At 43.0% G+C, this 22,158-nt stretch overlaps 2 protein-coding genes across 2 annotated transcripts; one reads left to right on the top strand and one right to left on the bottom strand.

Annotated features, from left to right (window-relative positions):
- Positions 1–5,050: 5,050 nt before the first annotated feature.
- LOC113778117 lies at positions 5,051–9,154 on the top strand. The gene is made up of 5 exons (XM_027323395.1): positions 5,051–5,346; positions 5,828–5,939; positions 6,687–6,779; positions 8,090–8,290; positions 8,699–9,154. The coding sequence occupies exons 1-5, from the start codon at positions 5,057–5,059 to the stop codon at positions 8,930–8,932; spliced, it is 930 nt and encodes a 309-aa protein (XP_027179196.1). The 5' UTR covers positions 5,051–5,056; the 3' UTR covers positions 8,933–9,154.
- Positions 9,155–15,388: 6,234 nt separating this feature from the next.
- On the bottom strand, positions 15,389–15,877 carry LOC113777298. Its single transcript, XM_027322333.1, has 2 exons — positions 15,512–15,877; positions 15,389–15,400 (listed from the first exon to the last, which is right to left on the bottom strand). The coding sequence occupies exons 1-2, from the start codon at positions 15,875–15,877 to the stop codon at positions 15,389–15,391; spliced, it is 378 nt and encodes a 125-aa protein (XP_027178134.1).
- Positions 15,878–22,158: the final 6,281 nt, after the last annotated feature.

Below are 22,158 nucleotides of genomic sequence, written 5' to 3'. Positions count from 1 at the left end.
CATCATGAGCTGCCCTTGATGCGTGACCCCAGAAGGAATTTGAGCATGAAAGGACCCTGCACCCACCTTCTTCTTTAGGACAGAAACATGGAATGTGTCATGAATGCGAACATGTGAGGGTAATGCCAGTTTATAAGCTACTGTCCCTATTTTTGCTAACACCTGAAATGGACCAAAATAGCGTGGTGAGAGCTTCTGACAATGGTGAGACTTGAGCGAATGCTGTCGATAAGGCTGTAGCTTGACATAAACCCAATCTCCTACGCAGAACTGCCTTTCTGATCTGTGTTTGTCAGCCATTTGCTTCATTCTATGCTGAGCCTTAGTCAGGTTGTGCCTCAATGAATGGATAACCTTCTCTCGTGCCTTCAAACTCCTATCAACAGACTCAATAGTTGTAGCCTCCGGAAGGTAAGAGATATGAACAGGAGGAGACTGTCCATACACTACCTCATAGGGAGTGGTTTTAGCAGAAGAATGATAGTTAGTATTATACCAAAATTTTGCTAAGGGTAGCCACAAACTCCAGTCTTTGGGATGATCACTAGTCATGCACCTGAGGTAGTTTTCCAAGCACCTATTAACCACTTCTGTTTGACCATCACTCTGAGGATGGTAAGCAGTCGACATGTTCAGCTGGACATGTTGTAGTTTAAAAAGCTCCTGCCAAAACGAACTCAAAAATGTAGGATCTCTATCACTCACAATGGTCTGGGGCAAGCCGTGCAACCTATAAATATGATCCATGAACAGTTGAGCTATAGAGATAGCTGTGTAGGGGTGAGATACAGCGATGAAGTGAGCATACTTGCTGAGCCGATCTACCACAACTAAAATCACCTTCTTGCCATGTGATACAGGCAATCCTTCGATGAAATCCATGGAGATGTCAGTCCAAATTTTGTAAGGAACAGGTAACGGTTGTAGCAGCCCCGGATAAGCTGCATTATCTGCTTTATGCCTCTGGCAAACGTCACAGGCTGCTATGAAGTGAGCTACATCTTTGAACATAGACTTCCAGTACAAAACCTGTTTAAGCTTCCTGTAGGTTACCTCTACTCCAGAGTGTCCCCCTTGAGAACCAGAATGCCATAAAGCAATCAATTTATCCTTCAAGGCTGCATCGTCAGCAACCACTAACTTGCCCTTCCTTCTTAACATTCCCTGCTGCCATGAGTAGTTTGTGTACTGCTGATCATTAGTGCTAATCTTCTGAATCAGTTCTTGGACGTGTGCATCTTGCTGCCAGCCTTGTTGTATGTCCCGCATTAATGAGGTAGTTATGGTAACCATAGTAGCTACCACACTGCCCTCCTGAGGCCTCCTGGACAGAGCATCCGCAACCACATTGTCCCTTCCCTTCTTATACTGAACTTCATAATCAAAGCCCATTAGTTTTGCTATCCACTTCTGCTGCAAAGGAGTGTGTACCTGCTGCTCCATCAAGTATTTCAGACTTTGGTGATCTGTTTTAATAGTGAAGTGCCTCCCTACTAAATAGGCTCTCCATTTCAGTACTGCAGTTACTATAGCCAACATTTCTCTTTTATACACAGACAAAGCTAAGTGCCTGGAACCCAATGACTTGCTGAAAAAAGCCAAGGGTCTCCTCCCTTGCATCAGTACCGCTCCAATCCCACTCCCAGATGCATCAGTTTCCACAATAAATCCCTGAGTAAAATCTGGTAAGGCCAAAACAGGAGGATTACTCATAGCCCCCTGTAACTCCTTGAAAGCTCTAGTAGCACCATCATGCCACTGGAACTGATTCTTTTTGAGCAAGTCTGTTAATGGCCTCGCAATTTTTCCATAATCTTGTATAAATCTCCTATAGTACCCTGTGATCCCCAAAAATCCCCGGAGCTCCTTAACAGTTTGAGGCATGAGCCAAGTCATGATGGCTGAGATTTTTTTCGGGTCTGCCTGAACTCCTTCCGCATTAATAACATGCCCCAAGTAATCGACTTGTTGTTGAGCAAAGGTGCATTTGCTCCTTTTAACCTTCAGAGAGTTACTTCTCAGCAACTTAAACACAGTTCCAAGATGCTGCAGATGCTCCTTCCACTTACAACTGTATATCAGGATGTCATCAAAAAAAACCAAAATGAACTTCCTCAGAAATGGTCGAAAGACGTCATTCATGAGGCTTTGAAAGGTAGATGGAGCATTTGTCAGCCCAAAGGGCATAACCAAGAACTCATAATGTCCATCATGAGTTCTGAAAGCTGTTTTTTCAACATCCTCAGCCTTCATCCTGATCTGGTGATAACCGGATCGCAAATCCAATTTAGTAAAGAACTTAGCTCCAAATAACTCATCCAGTAGTTCTTCTATTAAGGGAATAGGGAACTTGTTCTTCACGGTGGCACTGTTTAATTGTCTGTAGTCAACGCACATCCTCCACGATCCATCCTTTTTTTTTACTAACACTACAGGAGAGGAAAAAGGACTTGAACTAGGTCTAATAATACCACAAGCTAACATTTCAGCTACTAGTTTTTCAATTTCTCCTTTCTGAAACGTAGGATACCTGTACGGTCTCACATTGACGGGTTCCGTCCCATTTTTAAGAAAAATCTTGTGATCATGCAATCTTTCTGGAGGTAGTCCACTAGGTTCTTGAAATACGTCATCATAGTCATTTAATAGTTGTTCAAGTTCTACTGAACTACTAACCTGATCTCCACCGGGTTCAGCAGCTATAGCATACAGAGATGGAGGTTCTGAAGTGTTCGGCACCGCCTTAATTAGACAAAGTTGTGCTGTCACAATTTGTTCAGGTTTCTGAAGGATCTTCTGCATCTTCTTCCTTTTCACTAACTGCAGCCCTTGTTGTTTCATCCCTCTCAGAACCACCTTGTGCTCATGCCGTATAAACTCCATTCTGAGCTCCTGGAAATTCCACTTTACATCTCCAAGAGTCGTCAACCATTGCATACCGAGAACCAGCTCACATCCTCCCACTGGCAACACCAATAGATCTGCCTTGAATTCTTGCCCTTGCATCTTCCACGTGAATCCAGGACAAAGGTCTTGGGTGGTTAATTTGTTCCCATCTGCTACTTCTACCACCAATGGTTCAACCTTCACGGTTTTGACCCCTAATTTCTGCACCACCCTAGGATGAATGAAATTGTGTGAACTGCCACAGTCTATAAAAATGTTCACATTTTGCTTTCCAACGTGTCCCGTGACCCTCATGGTTCTGAAGTTCGGTACCGACATGCTGGTCATAGCATTGAGAGATATGTGGGCTAGCTGACCTTCATCTAGTGTATCTTCCTCCTCAACTGACTCATTCCCTTCGTCCTCCACCAATTCATCCCATACTTCCAACCTGTGGAACTGCTTATTACCACACCTATGTCCCGCCACAAACCTGTCATCGCACCAGAAACAAAGTCCCCTTGCCCTTTTTTCGTCCATTTCTGCTCTACTGAGCCTCCTGAAGGGCCTTTTATGAACCACATCCTTCTGTCTTTCATTGCTAGGTAATGCAGGAAAAGTAGGTACCTGAGGCGATGGCAGCAAGGGCCTGGGATCTGCCTTCCATTTATTTCCAGGAATACTAGCATGACCTTGGGAAGTGCTAGCATGGTCTTGGTAACTCATTGAAAATCGGGGAGGCATCTTCCCCTTCTGCTGCGTCACCCCCTTAGCCTCTTCCATCCTGGCCAAAATCCTAGCATGGCGTATATTTTTGGGCATAAACATTCTGACAGATAGCTGAATATCTGGCTTCAGTCCACTTATGAAACAGCTCGTAGCATAATCCTCAGGAAGGTCCACCCTGTTGAGAAGTTCCTCAAACAGGTCATGGTACTCTTGTACAGAACCTGTTTGTTTGAGGCTCTTGAGTTCTCCCATAGGATCATCATACAACGAGTCCCCAAACCTGGAAGACAACTCCTTCACATACTCCTCCCATGACGGTGCTTCACGTGTCAACCTGGATTTCATGAAGATTTGATGCCATTGGAGAGCCTTGCCCTCTAGATTCATGGCAGCTATCTTGACCTTCACATAACTAGGAGTTTCATCTACCTCAAAAAATTGTTCACTCTTGTACAGCCAGCCTCTAAAATCTACTCCATTGAATCTAGGAAAATCTACCCGTGATAACCGCGATGGAATCTGGTAACCTCCTCCATTATTGAGGTGAGTGTCTGAAGTGTGAGCTGAATCATTTACTTCAGCCTGAGTCTTTTGTGTGTGTAGTTCTATCACCAAATTCCGTAGCGCAGCCATTTCCTTCTCGAATTGATCCTGCTGCTCCCGCAACATTGCTCGAACATGCTCCTCCATTTTCCTAACATCCTGAGACCTAGTGCCCTCCGCCATGGATGATATGAGCTAGCAAACCTTGCTCTGATACCACTGATGCGGAGGCCAGTGGAGATCCAGGTTCCTTGATCAAGGAATTACAAAGGTGGTGGAGAAATAATTCGTAGACCAAGGAATGTAAATCTGGTTTATTGAGTTTAGAGACGAAGTAGACAAAATGATGAGTAGCAGGTTTTACAGAATGAATGATCCGATGATAGCCTGCGTGAGTAGCTTCCTATTTATAGATTCGTTGGGTCGGCTACCTCTAACTAACTGACTAGCCGATGACCCAGCTGATATGAGCAAGAATCATGCCATCCAGCTGTCCCACTAATTTTATAGCTACGTACTAACTGCATGCAATGTACTAACTGCATGCTTACAACTGTTCACGTGAAAATAACAACCAAAACAAATAACAACCAAAACAAATAAAGTCAGTGCAGAGATGAGAATTCTGGTGCATCAGTCGGTTAATTGCAGAAGATTAGGTTAATGTGACAATTATGCTCCTGTTGGTCCACGCGAATTGAGTAAACTGTAGTGAAATGTCCTACATTGGAAGTAAAAAAATAGTTAAAGGACTAAATTGGTTAAAATAATTCATCAAGGATGAAATTAATATTAGTGAAAATATTTAGGGACTAAATTGGTGAAATTTTCTTTATTTTTTATTTAATACTTTAGCTACCCGCCCTTGAACACTAGCCAAAGCAGAGCACTAGTCCTTATGGAGCTTCTCTATCTATTCTTCTCAATTGTCTCCACTTTTATAGCTTCCTCCTTTCACACTCTCCTCCTCCTCGTCCGCCTCATTTCTCACCCACGCGCCGCCGCAGAGCATGACCATGTCACCCTCTACGAAGGCGTCGTCTGGCACACGCGCCGCAGCCCCGTCCATCATTCTTTCCAGTATTCCGTCCGTTACGCCCTCTTTGACCTCGACCGCTCTCCCAATGTCCCACCCGACCATTTCTCCGCCGATGAAGCTCGTCGTATATCCAGAACCAATGGACCGATGTAAAGTATTTTTACTTACTGTTCTGTTTCCTTCAGCTTTTGAGGCAAATTATGCACTTTTGCTATCTGGGGTTTTCAGATTTTTCCGTTTTCCTAGCAATTTAGCTTGTTAATTATGGAAATATTTCGTTGTTCTTTCTTGTGTAGTTTTGGTTACAATTTTGGTCTTGTTTATTTCTGTAGGTAGTATAAATATTTTTCCTGTCTCATCCCATGAATGCAGAATTATAAGAATAAGTGAGTGCATTTCACTTGAATTGATTGTAACTCCTGAATGTATAATTTTTGAGTCTTGAGAATAAAGAGACGAAAAAGGTCTATTTTTTCTTTGTTCTTTTTCTTTGTCGTTGCATCATCTTTGGTTGTTTTTGATGCTTTAAGTGCGGTTTCACTATTTCTTGCAATGTTGTTGTAATTCATGAAGTTTTGAGCAGACCGACTGATTGATTGATGGTTTTGTATTGTGTTCGTGATGCACCAGATTCTTGTTGACTATACCACCAAGCGTGGGATATGAACAAAATCCGTTGAGCGTGTATTATTGCTATGATGTTGAACGCTCCTCGCGCAATTTGAAGAAATGCATTGCCGAGGTTAATGATTTAAATACATTTAATTTGATTGCTCTATGAGGTCACAAATAATTTTGCATCTAAACTGTTTTTTCTTTCTACGAAGGTTCTAATATCCTGTCTTGTTGCCTCTCCTAGAGAAGTAAGGGGGTATATTTGCTGTCTGTCATAACATTTTTAGAATTTATGTAATTTGAAGACATGAGTTTTTGGTGTCTGATTTAAATCAGAAAAACTTAGTTCTTAAATTTATTTGTCCTGCTTGAAGAGTTTCTCATTTAAATTTCTACATATGATGAGTTTCTTGGTCAGTTAACAGCTTATGCTGTAAATCGTTCTTTCTCCTTGTCCTCTTTGCATGGAGCTCTGCTTTTCACTCCTAATATTGTAGAGATGAGCTTTTTGCTGCAATTCAATAAAATAAAGAACTGTTAATCTCTACCATTTACTGATGGACTTGGATAAAAAATTTGCTATGTCAATCAATCATTTTGTTTATGTATTTGGAAAAGAAAAAAAGGCAGAGTGAAGGAAGATGTCAATCTGTTAATTCAAATCTTTGCATATGATCTCTAGTTCTTGCTTAGCTGTCAAGATCATCAATAATACTTTCCTCTTAATGTGGCAAAGAGAGGTGGGCTTTGAACTTCTATTTTATTTTTTAAGTTGATGCACTATTCTGTGCCCCACATATGTTGAAAGTAACCTGTACTTCCACTTTTAGGCTTCAAAATCACCAGTTCCTAACAGCAGTTTTTCTTGTTTCAGGTAACAAATACACCGTGGGGTGAAAGAGTATCATTTTTATTCGACCCCGAGTCCGATATAGTTGCAAAGCCGCTTCACGTCAGTCCTTTTATGGTAAGTCTTAAGCAGTTTAACTGCAGCTCTATCTCACACAACATAGTTGATCCATGGGTATTTTCTTTTACGTGTTTTTCAAACTCTGCTCTGGAAGTAATTAAAATTAGTTTGGTCCCCTATCTTTCAAGTTGAAGTTGATTAAACTGTTGGTCATTTTAATCTAAATGATCAGCTTTCTCAACAGGGTAGTTTATCAAGCTTTATATGCCTTGTGGTTTTTGTTTACATTTCTGAGAAATAGGTTCCTTTCATAATTTTTTTCTGCTTCAGTGACTATTTTACTGGAGTGGAAGAAATCTGAACTAATTACTTTAAGTGAAATGGAGATCATATTTTGAACCTTGACTGCAAAGGCCATTATTTTGTAAACAGTGGGGATGGAAGATGACTTATCTTTGAGAATTTTCTGTATGCAGTTAGCAATTTGCAGTATTGTTGGCAACAGTGTCAAATCAAAGAAAAAAAAAAAGAGATAGTAAAGAAATCAACTTATCTATATCTTAGATAAAGAATGGCATTAATTTTAGGTTTCCATACCTTGGTATTGTTTGATCAATTATTTGTAGATAGGCATTTCTCCTGTGCAATTATTTTAGGTTTGTTTGTAGATCCATATACCTGGAAATGTATCTTGTAAAAGCATATAGGGAGATTGTAATAAAAAAGATTAGGCAATGGTGCATTCTGCTATTGGAAATTATGTGGTCATGTTTTAGGTGGAATTAACTTTTTCCCATCAGGGCAGAAACACATCCTTATTTATTACAGGTTTAGTCTCTGTAAAACTCTAAGGAGGGAGAAAAAGTGTTTTTTTTGGGAGGGGGGGGGGGGGGTTGGTGCTTAGTGTGGCCTCCTGCTTTTGTTTTTATTGTAAGTTGACCACATGGTTCTGTGAGGAAAATCAGTGTCAAATAATCGTTTGGATTGGATTTCTTCCTAAGTTGTATGAATAATAAGTGAAAATTCTTGAATATATAAGTGAAAGGTTCCATGCCAAGAAGGGGAGCAATGGAGACTTGTTTTACCATGCTGGATACCATGATGAATACCTGAGTTGGGTTTTCTAACTATTAAGTTTTCTAACTATTAAGTATTTGAAGTGTTAATACTGAAACTACTGTTTTTAGTTTGGAAAGTAAGAATAGCTTTGATTCTGAAGCATTTAACACATCTTTTGCATGAGTTCTATGGATTTAATATGCCTCATCTTTTATGACGTGTATCATTTAGTATAATCTCAATGTGCAAGCTTTTAAAGTTTACAGTCATTTGCATGTCTTGTTGCTAATTGATGAAATCATTCCCAGGATATGTTAGGGAACTGGAGCATCAGAACTACTGCACCTGAAGATGACCTATCGGTGGACATCTCAGTACAACATCCTGAGCTAGGCAAGTACTTCAGAGCTATATTGACAGCCAAAAAAGTCTCTTCCAAGATGGCAAGGGATCAAGCATCGTTTTTCTGGTTAATGCCTCACAGAGTTGCCATTTGGATATATTGGCATGTAAGTGTTTCTCTGAAAGTGAGTATTGGTACCTGAAAGGTCTTTAATTTGCGGACATGATGTTTATATCCTTTAAAACTTGTTGCATCTTAAAATTGGTTAGCTTATATGACATCTCATCAGTAATTTAGTAGTACGAGACCGGCATGTTTACTGTTTGTGGAACTTATAGCTGAATGGGGTCATAATTCTATTTTCTGCTGTATCATTTCCTTCGTATAGTGCCCAGTTGAACATATTTTCCTCGGACATGAAAATTAGCCCGCTGACCTTGCCATGTTCATTATCTGAGATAGGTTTTTCTGAAAAAAATGTGGTTGATTAGGTGGTCTTCTGAGTCTCTTCACTTGAGCTCATCTAGTGTCTCTTTCACAGAATTTTGTTTTCTTCTATAATGTTATACAATAGGCTGTCAAGTTATGGTGGAAAGGTGTTCCCTTCATCCAGCATCCAAGATATCAGAGTCCAAAATACAGGGAAGAAGCTTTACTACGGGATGAAAAACTTCAATGCTGTCCATCGCTTGGGTCTAATAAAGATAGCAATCAAACAATTGAAGCAAGTAAATTGTCTCGTGTGGCTGAAATCAGCAGCAAATCTCGTTGTTTTACTTGGAGAGATGCCAAATGGCCATGGTGCTGAAAGGAGGCAAATTTGGTTTGGCTAGTCCAAAATTTCATCTTGCCTCACGAGTCTAAATGCATCGGATTTGTGTTAAACCTAGTTCATATTAACTACACTTGTACACACTAGCTACCATTCAAACAATATAAGCTGCGTACAAAATCTTGAACTGATCCACAAAAGCTATCCATTGTAGTTTTATCATTTCTGGCTTTGTCAAATTCTGTTCAGTCTGAATTTTGATTTTGAGTTTGTCTAAAATCGGTCTTTACAAAAATGAGAATCGATTGGGAAATGGCCGTATGTTTACGAGCGCTCGACATTTACATTTTCAGATTTATGGTATATGGTGAAAAACCATTTGCAGAACTCGGGTTGAAATTATGAGGTTCCAATTAGTTTCTATCACTCTCTTCCTTCCCCTCTTTGTGTTGACTTGTGCCTCCACCTCCGCCGGTGCTGTGTTGCCAACCTTTGTCGTCACTGTGCATTCTCTCATCCTTACTCTCCCGGATCGCTAATTCTTCTCTTCCTACTATTCCAGATTTTTCAGATAGATATAGAGCTCATGAAGGTAACATCAAAATTTAAATTTTGCCAATTAAACATTATTTTTTTGGGGTTTTTTTTGATAATTTGTGGTAACATCAAAACAAGTTGGTCTTTGGTTTCCATTTTCTTGTTTGTTTGAGTTTTAGTTAATGAGTCAAAGTTTGGTTTGGAACCTTTTCGGAATAATGCCTGAATGCATAGGATTTGCGAGTACTTATGTAGATTTTGAGTGCCTACAGTTAGATGCTAAAATTTGTCAGCTTACCTTGCAATTAAATAAATGTAGAAAGTAGAAGGTGATGATGATTTTGTGGAAAAAATCTATTATAATGAATCATATCTCATCCAATATATTTGTATGTTTATGGCTTTCAATTTGATTATTTTTGCTCCAAACATTTCTTTCTTATTCTTACATGGGGAGTTGTAGAAGAAATTAATATTGATGTTTGTAGTTCTAAGAATCAAGATTGCTTCTTTGAACGGTAAAATGATCTGCTTACCACATTTCTTTGGGTACTTGAACATTTTTTATTGATCCCGAGGCTTTTGGAACCTTTGGTTGGAAGTAAACTAATAATACTACTGCAACCACCATTATATTCATCTCTTGATTTTCTATCTCTTGCTTTTAGCTTGATTCCAGATATTAACTAGCAGTACTTCTTAAGTGTCTCCCCTGCTTATGCTTAAATATCTCCTATCCTAGTAGTTCCTCAGCCTGTCATGTTTTAATTACAGGTTAGTGCCGACTTCTGGCTATTGATGCGACCGTTACCATAATTTTTGACTAACGCTTTTCTCCATTTCTATGTTCTTGGACATTTTCTATGTGCTGTTTTGTAGGCTTATGTACAACAACAGCTAGAAACAAGTAGGATAAGGATTAACTTGAGCAAGACATTCAAAACGCCCATGCTCCGGTTGGTCAATGCATGAGAAAGATGCACTTCCATTTTTAAATCAACTGGGTAACACCTTTTTATTGACATTCTTGATGACTTGTGGAGATGACTAGTTTTTGACATTTTTCACCAAGCAGGGATCTTTTTCAGGTGGACATTTTTCTTTAACTACCTTTTATTTTCATGTTCTTTTTTTTTTTCCTTTTTTTTTGGTTCTAATTTTGGTGAACTAGTATTTTTTCGAAGAAATTTGGGCAGTCATGTCTACAGTACTTTAGAAATTAGGTACCATGCTTGTGATGAAAAATCATCTTCTTCCTATATGTTAAGTTCAATTGTGAAATTTCTTTTGTCTACATTAAATCGCATATTGTCGTCAATGAATTTGACCATTGGCTGCTTTGTTTTACCTAAATTTGTATGCATAAATTGTTAGTGAAAATTGTCAAATATCATATGTCAAATGTTAGTAACCTGGCATCTGAGAATGACTTTGTCCATCATTTCCTTTGTCTTTTGCTTTAGATGTTAAGAGTTTTGCATGTTCCTAGAAGAATTTATCCTAATATTTTTAACAGTTTTTCAATAGATAAAATCTAATGCAAATCTTACTGATACTAACAATGCAATTAACTTTCAAGATCTTTATTGATTAGATAAAATTGATTTTATCTGATGTTGATCTAGGGGTGATACGTTGATGAATATATTCTTTTGCACATTTTGATGAAATTTTCTGCCTCAATGGAGTGATAGCAAAATCGGATATATTCCATCTCATTGCCGTAATGTGGAATACACAAGCTGAAACATGCCTTGTTTAGATTGGTGGTTTTCGTTCCTTTGAACTTATTAAGATTTGAATTTTGAATTTCTACTTTTACTTTAATTATATAAGACATGTTATATATGGCTTGATGTTTGTTAAATGTTAATAACACTGCTAGAGCCTTTAACGTGGCAGCAAGTTGTGGGAATATTGGTCTTTTTTTTTTGCGCAACGATAGAAGTTCTATAACCTAATTTAGCCTAATCTAGGAAAAGGGGGAAAGGGACTCGACGTGAGTATAGACTCCATCGATGATGACCAATAAAGATCGCCACATTTTAATGATAAATTTGTGGTTGAACTCTTGACCTCTCGCACTACCAGTTTTGACCACCAAACCAAAAGCCCAGTGGCAAAACGTCGAAGATGCTTTAAGAGAAGGGACTAGAGTAATCACAACTGACACTGATTGAAAGCTACTGGTGCCATCAATGATGGGATGCATCACATGGCTATATATTGTATTTTGGGCGATTATTTTATTATCTCTTCAATAAAGTCTTCTGATAAAGGCTACTTCATTTTATTATTGTCTAAAAAATAAAAAATCAAAAAAATATTGTTCTGACATGAATATAATATAAAATTGTGAGAACTCGAGAAAATTTATATGTATACTATGAATTTCTTTTATTTTAATTACTTTGATATTAGAAATATTATATATAACGAATAAATGGTTAAATTAAAATGCCTAATTGAATTCATATAAAAATTGAGAACTTAAAAATATCCTAGAATGGTGTAAAAAAAAAATTATATGAAGCAAATAAACATATGATATGCATATTGTAATTTGAGTCATTTGAATATATTATATAGTTGAATAAGTTACACTGACTAATTAATTTTCTTTAAAACCAAATGAGTGAAAATCTACTAGATCAATATAAGCAAAATTTTTCAAGGTATATACAAATTAGAACAAACGAAATTTTGAGTCAATGTGTGAAACAAATAAAATTACGGACTCGGGGTAACTGAAGAGGTGATTTTCGGAATCGGCAGGCTTCCCCTAGGTGCTGGAGTAACTCTCCTGAAGTGGGTACAGCCTCACAGAAATTACCTGCTCAAAGTGTCAGAGATGGGGTATAGTCCCCCGGTTTACCTCCAACGATCTAGTTAGCTTATATTAGGGGAGAGTTTATTGAAAAAGCTTGTGGATGATATGCCTTGTAAGCTTAGAAAAAGAGCCCCTCTTCTTAGTAGCCTCCTTGTATTTATAGGGGACAATCGGAGAGAAATGGCGGTTGGGACCAACTTCCCATGTCCTGACAGACTGGGCATGTCAGCTTGTCTCATTAGGTCCGTCAGACAGGTCCCATCAACTGTCTTGCCCTCTAGTAAGCAACGGACTGTGACTTGGCCCTAGTTGTCCCATCAGGTATCATAGGGCTTCACGACGAACACCTCGGTAGCTGAGGTGTTCGAGATGATCGGCGGAGTCATGACAAGGCTCATCTCGGCAGGGCGACACTGGTCATGGAAAAGGACAGGTGAGCCGTTTTGAAGGGAGCCGATTTGAAGGGAGCCGAAGCGTGGAGTTCGAGTCGAAACCACCACCCTCAATAAGCCACCCAAGCCTCTACGGGTGGCCAGTCAACAGTCAGCTTCCGGGGCTTTCGTGTGAGTAGGGACTAGCTGTCCTGTCAGATAAAGTAAGGAGAGGCGAAATGGCGGTCAGCCATCATGATAGTGTGAAAAACTGCGTGACAAGGAGTCAGAATGCCGGTCAGTCATTAATGAGGGGAGCAGAAGCGTCATTGGGAAGCTCGAGGGACACCGTCCTTTCACCTTCTCCTATACTTGTATAAATAAGGGGGGTAATGTATCACCCTTTCACTGTGTAGTTATAAGCACCCACCATATTAAGTTTTCTGACGTCACAGCGGCATCCGAAGTGTGGGAAAGAGATCACCCAAGCCGCTTTACCTGCTCATCCCAACCTCTTTTTTTTTTTCTTAATCAGTAAGTGTCACCCTTTCCTTTTACTTTTCGTACTATGGCTCGAATTGCCCGTACACATAGAGAAATAGTCAGGCCGAACTTAGAAGCGGCAGAGAGGCCCGACCCGACTGAGGGAGAGGAGAACCCTGCTACTCCGGGGGTGGAGGAGGTCGAAGTGCTGGTCAGGGACGAGGCATTGCTAGAGCCAACCCAGGAAGGGTCTGAAGAACTGTATAATGACGAGCTCGGGTCCGAAGTACCCTGAGATGAGGGAGTACAAGAACCGGCTACCCCTTCCGACCTCTCTGGCTTTGACTTCGGCCTACTACCGTTGTTCAACAGCATCATCGATTAGGCCGCGGCTAACGAGGTGATCCGCAAGTACCTTTTTCGCCGAGATTACAGCATTTACACACCTCGGCCGGATCAAACTGCCGAACGGCCCCCAAAAGGAAGAGTTGTCATCTATACGGACCAATTGGAAGCCGAGTTGAGAATGCCCACTACTAGATTCTTCCGGAACTGCTTCAGATACTGGGGTGTTAGAATCACCCAATTAGTCCCGAACTCAGTCCGGATTCTCACTGGGTTCGAGATGCTTTGCCGAGAGCAAGGGTTGAGTCCCATCGTCAACCTCTTTCGTCGTTGCTATACCATCCATAATAGCGGGAGTGAGAAATGATGGTTTTACTTCGAGAATCGATGCAAGATCGTATCGAAGTTGGTGGTGGTAGACGCTCTCACATCCATAAAGGAGTGGAAGCACAATTTCTTTTTCGTCCCGGCTGAGGATTTCCCTAGGGGTTTTTGGTGGAGGCCCCCTACCTCGTCGAATGACTCTTCCCCGGGGAAGCACGATGAGGAGGGTTTTCGAAAACTACTCGGGTCGGATCTCAGAATCAACTGTTAGGCCTACCCCGAGGCGGTCCTCGTCAATGGCGGATCTGATCACCTCAGGAGCGACTACGGTGGTTAAGAGACCACAAAAACGCAAGGCCCCTGGTCAGATCTCGGGGGTCCAAAAGAAGAAGAGCGCTCCTGGCGCTTTGGCCATCACCCCATTAATCCCGGTCCCGGAAGACACCTCCAGGACCTTGGCCATTCCAGAGGGGGTAGCCACCCGTGGTGTGACAGTCGTCGCTCCACCTCCCCTGAGCCGAGGTAAACAAATCCAAGTGCCAGAGGGGCCTGTCACTGGGTCCTCCCTTTGGAATCGACACTTCGTCCAATCCGTGCTTGAAGGGGAGGACAAAAGGCATCCCGGTTGACGCTAGTGCCCGGAATAGGATGTCTCGGTCAACGACACATGTAAGGATCCTCGAGTTGCCCATCACCTCCTCGTCCATTCTAGTCTGCCCCGAGATCACATATTCGCGAAAAAACTCACCTCCGAAGAGCTGATGCAGAGCACTTCGGTTGCATGGGCTTCTACTTCTGCTTTCTTGTCCGAGCTTATCCAGAGGTACACCAGCATGGTCGAGAACCAGCCTCCTGCCGAGCTCATGGACAAAGTATCTCGGCTCGAGAAAGAATTGAAGGTGGCCGTGGAAAAAAAGGCCCAACTCCAGAAGCAACATGACACCGCGGTAGCCGAAGTGGAGCATTTCAAGACTACCATCAACTCCTTGGAGACTGCTCTCGAGGAAGAAAAGAAACGAAGACAAGAGGAGGAGCAGTCTTCTCGGGAAGTTATAGAGAAGGCCGGTAGTACTGCGGTCGAAGCTTTTCGCTCTTCCGAGACCTTCATGAAATACCTCGGTGAGTTGACTTTGTCGAATTTCATGTTCGGCTATACCACGGCCATCCAGGATGCAGCTTCCTTCCTGACTCCGAAGCAGCTAGACGTGTTGAAGGACAAGCCTAACTACAACGATGATGCTAAGGAACTATGCTACCGCATGGCCAATGGCATCCAATTCGGGCGAGATCTGGCCGAAGTCAGAGAAGAATTCAATCGCGAGATGGCCGAATTCGAACAAGCGTCGGACAATGAGTTCGGCGGAGCTGCTGGGGGTGATGGTAGAGAGGGAGCGGATTCCGTCGAGATAGGTGGCTTTTAGATGAGCTTCTCCCACCTCGGCCTCTTGCACTTGTATTCGACCTCCGAAATTAATGAAATTTATCTTTTACTTCTTTCCCAATTCACTTCGTTCTTACTTATCTTGTCCCCTTATTTTCTTTAATAACACCATGGAGTGATGTTTAAGAAAATAACTAAATATTAAACACAAAGCAATGATGTCAGTAACTTAACTGGAACATTAACAACTCAAGGATAATACAACTAAGGTTTTCGGTATGTCAAGTTCGGGGTACAAGGGCACCGTCTCGATAAACCAACTTACAATACTTATTCTGACTAACCTCTACAATTCGGTAAGGGCCTTCCCACTTCGGACTTAACTTGCCATGTGGTTCAGATCGGCTGACAGAGTTCTTCCGTAGAACCAGGTCTCTCGGTCTGAACTGAAGGTGTCTGACCCGAGTGTTGTAGTAATTGGCGAGGATATTCTTGTAGAGAGCTATTCGTGCTGCTGAGGCATCTCTTAGTTCCTCAGTGAGATCGAGGTCAATCTTCCGTTTTTCGTCGTTCACCTCGGCGGTGAAGGCCGCCATCCGAGGACTTGGAGTGATGAACTTAGTAGGGACTACCGCCTCAGATCCGTAGGTTAAGAAGAATGGCGTTTCTTGAGTAGCAGACCTCGGTGTAGTCCGATAGGACCACAGCATGCTAGGGATCTCGTCTACCCAGGAAGATCCGAGGTGGTGTAACCTGGTCTTGAGTCCATGAAGGAGCGTTCGGTTGAAATTCTCGGTTTGTCCATTAGCTTGGGGATGTCCCACCGAGGTGAAATGCTATTGGATTCCTAGGTTCTTGCATCATGCTTTAAAGGGATTATTCGCAAATTGCTTCCCATTGCCCGAGATGATGACCCGGGGCAACCCAAAGCAACAAATCACACATTTCCAAAAGAACTTTTGGATGGTCAAGCCGGTTATACTTTTCAAAGGCTCGGCTTCGATTCACTTCGTGAAGTAGTCGACGGCTACAACTGTATAGGTGTAATTGCCTACAGCCCGAGGGAAGGGTCCAATGATATCTGTCCCCCATTGCTCAAAAGGCCAGGAAGAAGTGATGGGGACCATAAGATTGGTCGGACGGTAGTGTTTTGGGGCATGATGCTGATAGGAAGGGCAACAGAGTACCAAAAGCTGGGCGTCTCGTCTCAGAGTTGGCCAAAAATAATCGAGGAGCAAGGTCTTCTTGACCAGCATCCGATAACCAACGTGAGCTCTGCAGAGTCCTTCGTGTATCTCTTGAAGAGTGCGCTCTCTCTCTTCCGGGGTGACGCATCACAACCATGGGTCGAGATAAGATCGCTTGTAGAGGCGGCCGTCACGAAGTGCATATCGAGCCGCCTTGTGCTGCACTTTCCTTATCTCGGCTTTATCGTCTGGAAGAATGCCTTGATCCAAAAACTTGACCAGCAGGGTCATCCAAGTGTCTCTCGAGGTCACCGGATAGACTTTCTCCTCCATGTAACCGGGTTCGGTTAGAACCTCCACAAGAACTGTCTTGTTGAGTGTAGAAAATGAGGTAGAAGCAAGTCTGGATAGGGCATCAGCTCGTCGATTCTGAGACCGGAGTATCCTTTGGATGTCAAAGGATTTGAAATAGGCCACTAATTGATGGACTTCAGAGAGGTACTGTTGCATGGATTCCTCTCTAGCCTCATACTCCCATAGTACCTGGTATACGACGAGGTGAAAGTCGCTATAAACTGTGATACGCTGGACTCCCAGTCAGCGAGCTAACTGTAAGCCCGCAATGACAGCCTCGTATTCAGTTTCGTTATTGGAGGCGACGAAATCAAAACGGAGAGCATAGGAATACTCCGTGAGGGTCTTCGAGGAGTAGTCCAGCTCCACTACCCTCACTGTTAGAGGAACCATCCACGTGCAAGGCCCATCTTTGTGGCTCCGGCATTTCCAAGGTGGTGTCTTGGTTCGAGGTAAAGGTAAGTTCGGCTAGGAAGTCGGCAAGAGCCTGGGCCTTGATGGCAGTCTGCGGCTCATAGGTAAGATCATACTCCCCGAGCTCGATGGCTCACTTGATGAGGCGTCTTGAGGCTTCAGGTCGGGACAGTATCTGCCTGATAGGCTGGCCTGTCCTAATTCGTATGGGGTGAGCTAAAAAGTAAGGCTTCAATCTCCGAGCTACATGTACTAGCCCCAACAAGAGTTTTTCGGCTCGGGTATACTGGGTCTCTGGACCGCGAAGAACTCGGCTAACGTAATATATTGGGACCTGGGTACCATCATCTCGTATTAGGACTGCGCTCACCGCCTCTTCAGTCGCGGACAAGTAGAGGTATAATGTTTCTCCAACCCGAGGTGAGGTAAGAGTGGGGAGTTGATGCAGGTATTCCTTCATTTGCTCAAAGGCTCTTTGGCATTCCTTAGTCCAAGAAAATATGTCTGCCTTCTTCAGCACTTTAAAGAATGGCAGCGCTCTTGTAGCAGATTGTGACAAGAACCTATTAAGAGCTGCCAATCTCCCCGTCAGCCTTTGGACGTCTCGGATGCTTCTAGGTGAAGACATATCTTGAATCGCCTTCACCTTGTCGGAATTTGCTTCTATACCTCGGCGTGACACTAGATAGCCCAGGAACTTGCCCGATGTGATGCCGAATATGCACTTCTTGGGATTGAGCATCATCCTCGTATCTCGGAGGATATCGAGAACCTCTCTTACATCAGATGAGAACGCCGAGGCATGCTTGCTTTTTAAGAGGATGTCATCAACGTAGGCCTCAACGTTCCTTCCTATTTGAGACTTCAAAACTTAGTTGACCAGTCTTTGATACGTCGCCCCGGCATTTTTTAGAGCGAAGGGTATGGTGGTATAGCAGTAAATTCCTCGATCTGTGAAAAAGGCAGTTTTCTCCTGGTCTTCTTTGCTCATTCTTATCTGGTAATAGCCTTTGCAGGCATCTAGCAAAAAGAGGATCTCGTAAGCCACTGCTGAATCACCTAAGCTGTCTATCTTCGAGAGTGGGTAATAATCTTTTGGACAGGTCTTATTCAGATCCGTGAAATCCATACACATTCTCCACCCTCCGACGTCCTTCTTAACCATGATTGGGTTGGACAGCCATGTGGGATATTGCATTTCTTTGATCATCTATGCCAGCAAGAGCTTATCCACCTCTTCAGTGACGGCTTTTTCACGTTTCGGGCCGAAATGTCTCATTTTCTGCTAGACATGCTTCACCCGTGGGTCAACATTCAGCTCGTGCAACATAAGGTGATGTGGTACTCTCACGACCTAATCAGCGGTCCAAGCAAAGACATCCTGGTACTCTTTTAGGAAGTTAACCACTTCGCCCTTAAGTGGCTCGGGTAAACTAGTGCCGACGCGGATGGTTTGCTCGGGTTTTGAAGGATCGAGAAGGACTTCTTCGACCTCATCTCCGGTCTCTAGTCTTTCAGGTTTCTCGGATAATTGAGGGTTTATGCAATCAATCGAGAGGATGTGAGACCTCTTACCCTCGGTTTTCAGCTCGGTCGAGGAAGAGGAAGCGGTCTGGAGAGTAGTGAGGTAGCATTCTGTTGCGGCACAAACATCACTGCTGATCTCGGCAATGTCGGCTGGCGTGGGGAACTTAAAGCTCAAGTGGTATGTTGAATACATCGCCCGTAACGCGTTTAGGGTAGGTCGCCCCATGAAAAGATTATACGGGAAATCAGATTTGACCACAACAAAGTTGACGGGAACAGTTTAGCACCGAGGATGTCGTCCCACGGTCACCATCAATGTAACCATCCCTTCGGGGTGAACAACATGCCCTCGAGCCCCACAAGTGGGGTTCTCACGGGCACTAGCTGGTCCCTTGTTAATTTTAGGCTTTCAAAAGTCCGATAGTACATAACATCCACCGAACTTCAGGGGTCAACGTACACCTTCTTTACTAGGTAATTATTGGTGAGCAATTCAATCACCAAGGCTTCATGACTGCTGGAAGTAGTCGGAACAGGATCACTTGGGCCATTGGTGATTGTTTCAGTTAGGCGGGAGCTCGCCTCGGCCTGATCTGAATTGACTTGCCTATAGGTTCTCTTTCGGGAGTTTTGGCTATCTCCTCTCGTCGGACCTCCAACAATAGTGTTTATGACCCCGACTATGTTTGGCCCATAACCTGACCCATAGTCAGGGGATCCATCTCGGGGAGGCCTTCTCGGCTCCCTAGGATCTTCGGGGGGTCGGCAGCTGCTTCTGGACCCTCTTCTGTCCTATCGACGGGGTTCACTTCGGTTATTTTCTCGACGGGGTTCGCCCCGATGGTCTTGGTGAGGGTCACTCGTATTGCATTCGTCTCTGCGGACAAATTGCTTCAGGTACCCCCGCTTAATCAGTTCTTCAATATCTCTCTTCAGGTCATTGCAATCCTCGGTTTCGTGCCCAATGTCCCAGTGATAGGCGCAGTAGAGGTTGGAATTCCTCTTTTCCCTCCTTCCAACCATTTTGGGAGGGGCCCGCCCATGGCGATTCTGCTCCATGATAGTAAGGATATGGTAACGATTGGTGTTCAATGAGGTCATACTGGAATCTGGAAAGGCTGACTTACCCTTGGCAATTCTATCAAAAATGCTCCGGCAGTCTTAGTTAGGGCTCTGGAAACCAACCGTAGCACTGGCATCACCCCGGCCTGATTCCTTTTTTTTTCGGGAATCATGCCCGGAGTGTGCCGCTTGGGCTTTCTTTTTCATGCGGTTCAAGTCTTCGGCCTGTATGCCTTTTTCGACCTTTTCCTAGAGCTTCCGAAGCGTTCGAGGGTACTTCTTGTGTATCGCGGTGTTAAACACCCTGAAAACAAGCCCATTTGTGAAGGCGGCTATGGTTACCTGCTTATTCGGATCAGGTATCTGCACGTTTTCATCTTGAAACCTCTGCACATAAGCGCGAAGGGACTCCCCTGGATTCTGTTGTATATTTAACAGATAAGCTGAAGTCCTCGTCGTCGGTCTGGAAGAGATAAACTGATGGAGAAATTTGTCCACTAATTCCCCCAGAGTGGAGATGCTCCTAAATTCCAAACTCCAGAACCATTTTCGAATTGTTCCCTGCAAGAATACTGGAAAAGCCCGACAGATGACCGGGTCTGGAATGCAATATAATCGGAATGCCGAGATGAAGGCATGAATGTGATCCTCCGGGTCACCTCGGCCATCATAAGGCGGTATGGTGGGCAATTTAAAGTTTGGGGGGAGCCTTTCCTTATTGATGTCATCAGTGAAAGGCGGAGCCCTCATGTAATCCACTCCCGACCTTCCCGAATGCCGAGATTCCTCCTCGGCTCGTTTCCCTAGCAGGTCCCTTGAAAACGCCTTTGAAATTGAGGCCATCCTAGAGGTGGCTTTAGAGGGGACCCGCTTCGGGGTACTCCTTATGGAAGGTCTCCCTTCAGACTCCTCATCAGATGGGAGTTCGGGAGAATCATCCGACTTTCTCTTAGAGGACTCAGCTTTTTGCTTGCCTTGTCTCTTGAAGTATCTCTCTAATTCTTCAAAGATATTAGGATTTTCGGACACAAACTCGGCCATTTGGGCTATGACTTCTCCATTTGTAGCCTGATTCTCTGGGGACCCCTGTCCTCCAGAGGCATCTTCGGGTTGAGCTTCAGCACTCGGTTCAGCTCCAATAGTGAGAGCCTTCCTGCTCCTAGAACGCGTAGACTTCATCCTTTGATGTCTTCGCGTTCCCACAGACGGCGCCAATTGAAGAGGTGAATTTCGGAATCGGCAGACTTCCCCTTGGTGCTGGAGTAATGCTCCTGAAGTGGGTACAGCTTCACAGAAATCACCTGCTCAAAATGTTAGAGATGGGGCATAGTCCCCCGGTTTACCTCCGACGATCTAGTTAGCTTATATTAGGGGAGAGTTTATTGAAAAAGCTTGTGGATGATATGTCTTGTAAGCTTAGAAAAGTGCCCCTCTTCTTAGTAGCCTCCTTGTATTTATAGGGGACAATCGGAGAGAAATGGTGGTTGGGACCAACTTCCCATGTCCTGACAGACTGGGCATGTCACCCTGTCTCATCAGGTCCGTCAGGCAGGTCCTATCAACTGTCTTGCCCCTTAGTAAGCAACAGACTGTGACTTGGCCCCTGTTGTCCCATCAGGTATCATAGGGCTTCACACCGAGGTGTTCGAGATGATCGGTGGAGTCATGACAAGGCTCATCTCGGCAAGGCGATACTGGTCATGGAAAAGGACGGGTGAGCCGTTTTGAAGGGAGCCAAAGCGTGGAGTTCGAGCCGAAACATGCCTTGTTTAGATTGGTGGTTTTCGTTCCTTTGAACTTATTAAGATTTGAATTTTTAATTTCTACTTTTACTTTAATTATATAAGACAAGTTATATATGGCTTGACGTTTGTTAAATGTTAATAAAACTGCTAGAGCCTTTAACATGGCAGCAAGTTGTGGAAATATTGGTTTTTTTTTTTTGGCGCAACGATAGAAGTCCTATAACCTATTTTAGCCTAATCTAGGAAAAGGGGGAAAGGGACTCGACGTGAGTATAGACTCCATCGATGATAACCAATAAAGACCGCCACATTTTAATGATAAATTTGTGGTTGAACCCTTGACCTCTCGCACCACCAGTTTTGACCACCGGACCAAAAGCCTAGTGGCAAAACGTCGAAGATGCTTTAAGAGCAGGGACTAGAGTAATTACAACTGACACTGATTGAAAGTTACTGGCGCCATCAATGATGGGATGCATCACATGGCTATATATTGTATTTTGGGCAATTATTTTATTATCTCTTCAATAAAATCTTCTATTAAAGGCTACTTCATTTTATTATTGTCTAAAAAATAAAAAATCAAAAAATTATTGTTCTGACATGAATATAATATAAAATTGTGAGAACTCGAGAAAAATTATATGTATGCTATGAATTTCTTTTATTTTAATTACTTTGATATTAGAAATATTATATATA

The sequence above is a fragment of the Coffea eugenioides genome, chromosome 7, assembly GCF_003713205.1.
Source record: "Coffea eugenioides isolate CCC68of chromosome 7, Ceug_1.0, whole genome shotgun sequence".
Classification (NCBI taxonomy): Eukaryota; Viridiplantae; Streptophyta; class Magnoliopsida; order Gentianales; family Rubiaceae; genus Coffea; species Coffea eugenioides.
Note: the sequence above shows the minus strand (reverse complement) of the source record. Positions and strands in the feature narration are given on the sequence as shown.